Genomic DNA, 3,665 nt, shown 5'->3' on the forward strand with positions numbered 1-3,665 from the left:
TAACAAATTAAACATGTACAGCCTCTGCTGGGAATGTGTTCTTTTCCACAAAACTTTATTTTCCTTTTTAATAACCGTAGCTTTGGAGAGCATCAGTCACTGAGCAGCCCATGCTGTGCTGCGTGCTGTCTAACTAAAAGTCTTCCCTGCCCCAAAAGACTACTAAATGGCAGTTACTGCCTAATTAGTAAAGTAGCTACAACCACTTTTATTTTCGTACATATTCGGGCAGCTGTTCTCCTGAAAATTAGCTTCTATATTAATTAGCCATATTAAAGTGAATGTAACATTCACTGGATGTTCTCATGTTCTTTCAGCTTTCTGAAACAAAAAAAAACCACTAACAAGACCACAAAACAAGCACTTATTTGGGATTTTTTGGACTTACTTAAGGACTGAAGGAGCCGTGTTGTTTACTTTTCAGCTAATGTGAAGAAATGTCACTTGCCTTGCAGAAGTAAAACCAAGAGAAACAGTGTGAGATGAAAGGAAGTAGAGCTGGATTTTTGAGAACACTTCAGTCAGTGAGGCAAAGTGTGTTTCTAAGCAAATTCTTGCTATGCCTTGAGAAATGAAATAATTCAGTGGCCTGAAAGTATCGCCTGAAAATAGCTATAGAAAAATACAATCTATGAGATGCAGTTTACACAGGATACTTGCTTATTTAGTCCTCCCTACATTTGTTCTTCATATGATGTGTGATTGTGCATGGCAGAGGGGTGGTCTAATCTAGTTCATGAGCCACACAGCATAGCTCTGTGCAGTTTCTCAATATGTGTCTTTACAACAAAATTTTGTTTTATAGAAATATTGAGACTTCTATATGAGAAACGCTGCAGTTGTGATAGGATGTCTATACCTCAGTCACAGCTGTAGCTATGTAGCTCCATGTCTAACAGGCAGCACAGCCTTTAAAACATGAAGATTCTCCTAAAAGTAAGCTATAAGTAAGTCATGGAGTGGACACTCTACAGAACTGACAGTTCTCCTAGATAACAGTGCTTTGCTTATTACTAATTTAACAGTTTTTATTGCTGCTTCTTAGAACTACGTCTTCCTTTTGATATTCCTACAGCCTGAACTTTAAAAAAAGTCTTCTCTTTAAACAGATTCTGCACAAACAGCAAGTAACAAGCTCCTGGGAAACTTCAAGCTGCAATCCATTTTGAGTCCTGAAGTGGAGCACCTGCAGAGAAGCAGCCCGTTTCTTGGATGGGAGACATTTAAGGACTTGTATAGTTTCAATGACTATAATGAATATGAACCTGTGGCAGATGACTTCAAAGAACTTGTTCGGCAGATAGAGGAAGCTGTTCAGGACAGAGGAGGAACAGGAATTGCAAACCCTATGGCATCAATCTGGGCCAGGTATCCCAGAAGAAAACGGGAATCTCTGGGTTTGGCAGGAATGTGTTGCAAATGGGGCTGTACAAAAGCTGAAATTAGTACTATATGCAGAGTTTAAAATCGTCTCTGCACTTACACGTGAAATCAATGTTCATTGCAGTGTACTTGATTGAATACTGTATGGAGGAAGAAAACTCTCACTGCATTTTATTTCGTCTGTATATGCCAGTCAATACTGCTGGCATTCTTAAAAAAAAAAAAAAAAACCACTAAAAATCCACAAGTGTAAATGTAATAACTTTGTTTTGCTGCGGTAACTTTTAATCTATATTTTTTACTAAGTCTTTTCATTTTGATGTTGAGCCTTTACACTTATATTACAAATGTATTGTATCTTTGTAACACTTTAGGAAGAACTTCAATGTTTCATTAAAGTGTAATTATACTAAGTGTTACAGAATTGTTCTTCTTCCCTCAACAGAAAGAACATCCAACACTATTCTTGAAATGAGAGTCATAGTACAAAGCTGTACAGAAATGATACTTTGCCAGTTGAAACTCCACTCAACACTGACTCAGTTTGCCAATTATTTTGAACACACTTCTTCCATTTCCTTATAATTGCAGAGTTGTTTTATGTAATATTGTCTTTCTAGAAACTTTACCACAATAAAACACCCCTAGCCTAAATATTTCTTCATATTCACGGATGGGCTGAAAAAGTTAGCGGGTGAAATATTAACACTTCAATTACTCCTGTTTACCTTACTTGCCCATTTTTTTTCCTACTGCTGCTAAGTGAGAGTGTTGGATGTGCTTCAGGTAACTTACTCTACAGCCACTTGGACATCTTCCTGTGTTCTTATGGTATGCATGTCTACACTACTTCAGGTGTATTTCTAAGTTGCTAAATGCTACTGTATTTGTAAATAGCTAATTTAATCATTGTAGTTTCTGAGCTTTTTGCCTTCCTGGCTATTATTCTCAGCTGTAACAAGTGGTATTTCTAGCTATGTTCTTGATGACTTGAGGTTTTGGGGTTTTTTTCTGACCTTTGTGATGCTCATGGTAACTTAACTTAGCTTTGTGGCAGTAGCTGACTTGGAGTATTACTTCATAGCTTAGACTGCACAGTTGCTACCTTTAGCTGATGGTGCTTCATTCTTCAAACTGTCTTTTGAAAAGTGTTCTTTGATTTCACTAAACAGTAGTTCAATTATTGCATCACTTTTTTATCCCTCTTGCTATGATTTTATTGTTGCTCCAGCAATCAGGCATCTGTCAATCCTTTTTATTTTTTTAAACTATGTCAATTTTATTCAGTAGAGACCAGGGAGAATGGGCATTTGCTATGAATGTTGTTATCTTCCAGCTGAAAAGCACCATCTCGTCCGTCATTGTGACGATAATGTTTAGCAAGAAATGAGTTATCTCCTTACACACCATTGTTGTAGTGACCGCTTTTTGCCACTCTGACTGGAGGAGGTAATTGTGTAAAGTTCTGCTATAGTTTTCTTTGCAACAGGCTAGCTAAACTAAAAGAACAAAGGAGGAGTTTGAGGGGAAGTGTTCCTTATTTTTGAGTAAACTCGCAAAGTCCTGGATCCAAGATTCCTTAGTAAGGTAAAGACTAAATGGTACATAGAATCCCTAAGAAAAGGGAAATTGTGAAAAAACATGCTTGATGAAACTGAAAATTACCCCGTATGCACTGTTCATTTTGCTAGAAAACATTCTGCCAAGCTTTTAAAGAGAAATTTTGGGAAAGGTGAATATGGTGTTTGTTCTTCTTGCTTGCTCCAGTAGCACTGGTCTGTCCAGGCACACAGCTTGCAGATACAGCAATATCCTGAGTGAAACAAAGATATACTTAAACCCTTAAATTTGTGCGCTTAAGTCTTGAACAGAACAATCTGGAGTTTAACTTGTTAAGTTAGACGTAACTGGCTGGTAAAACTATAAATAGTTTAAGTGGAAATTAGTGTTCAAGATGAACTGTTTCATGCCAAGACAGAATTAGAAATAGAAAAATCAGTCTTTATCTGACATAAGCATGCATTTTTCAGAGGTATGAGTCAAGATACGTCAGTATAAATAACCCAGAGAAATGGTGAAATTTGTGTTTTCATCTGGTTTCTTAATAGGCTTTGTCATAGTCTGTAATGGCTTTAGCAGGTCAGCCGTGACAGAGGTACATGGCACAGGCTGAAACTCAGTCTGTATTTTAGAGTAAGGAAGTATTTGACTCTGCGTATACACTGGAGTGTGCAAAGGTTTTCTTTGTTTTAAAGCAAACTGAGTTTTCAAAGAGCCCTAAG

The 3,665-nt window shown here is 37.2% G+C and overlaps 1 protein-coding gene across 1 annotated transcript; it reads left to right on the top strand.

Annotated features, from left to right (window-relative positions):
* Positions 1 to 1,109: 1,109 nt before the first annotated feature.
* LOC104625054 (relaxin-3-like) lies at positions 1,110 to 1,465 on the top strand (the record flags this gene model as incomplete). The annotated part of the gene is made up of 1 exon (XM_010292584.1): positions 1,110 to 1,465. A coding segment is annotated over one exon (356 nt), but the record flags the coding sequence as incomplete, so codon positions are not given.
* Between the last annotated feature and the right edge of the window lie 2,200 nt (positions 1,466 to 3,665).

Source organism: Phaethon lepturus, unplaced genomic scaffold (genome assembly GCF_000687285.1).
Source record: "Phaethon lepturus isolate BGI_N335 unplaced genomic scaffold, ASM68728v1 scaffold9108, whole genome shotgun sequence".
NCBI lineage: Eukaryota > Metazoa > Chordata > Aves > Phaethontiformes > Phaethontidae > Phaethon > Phaethon lepturus.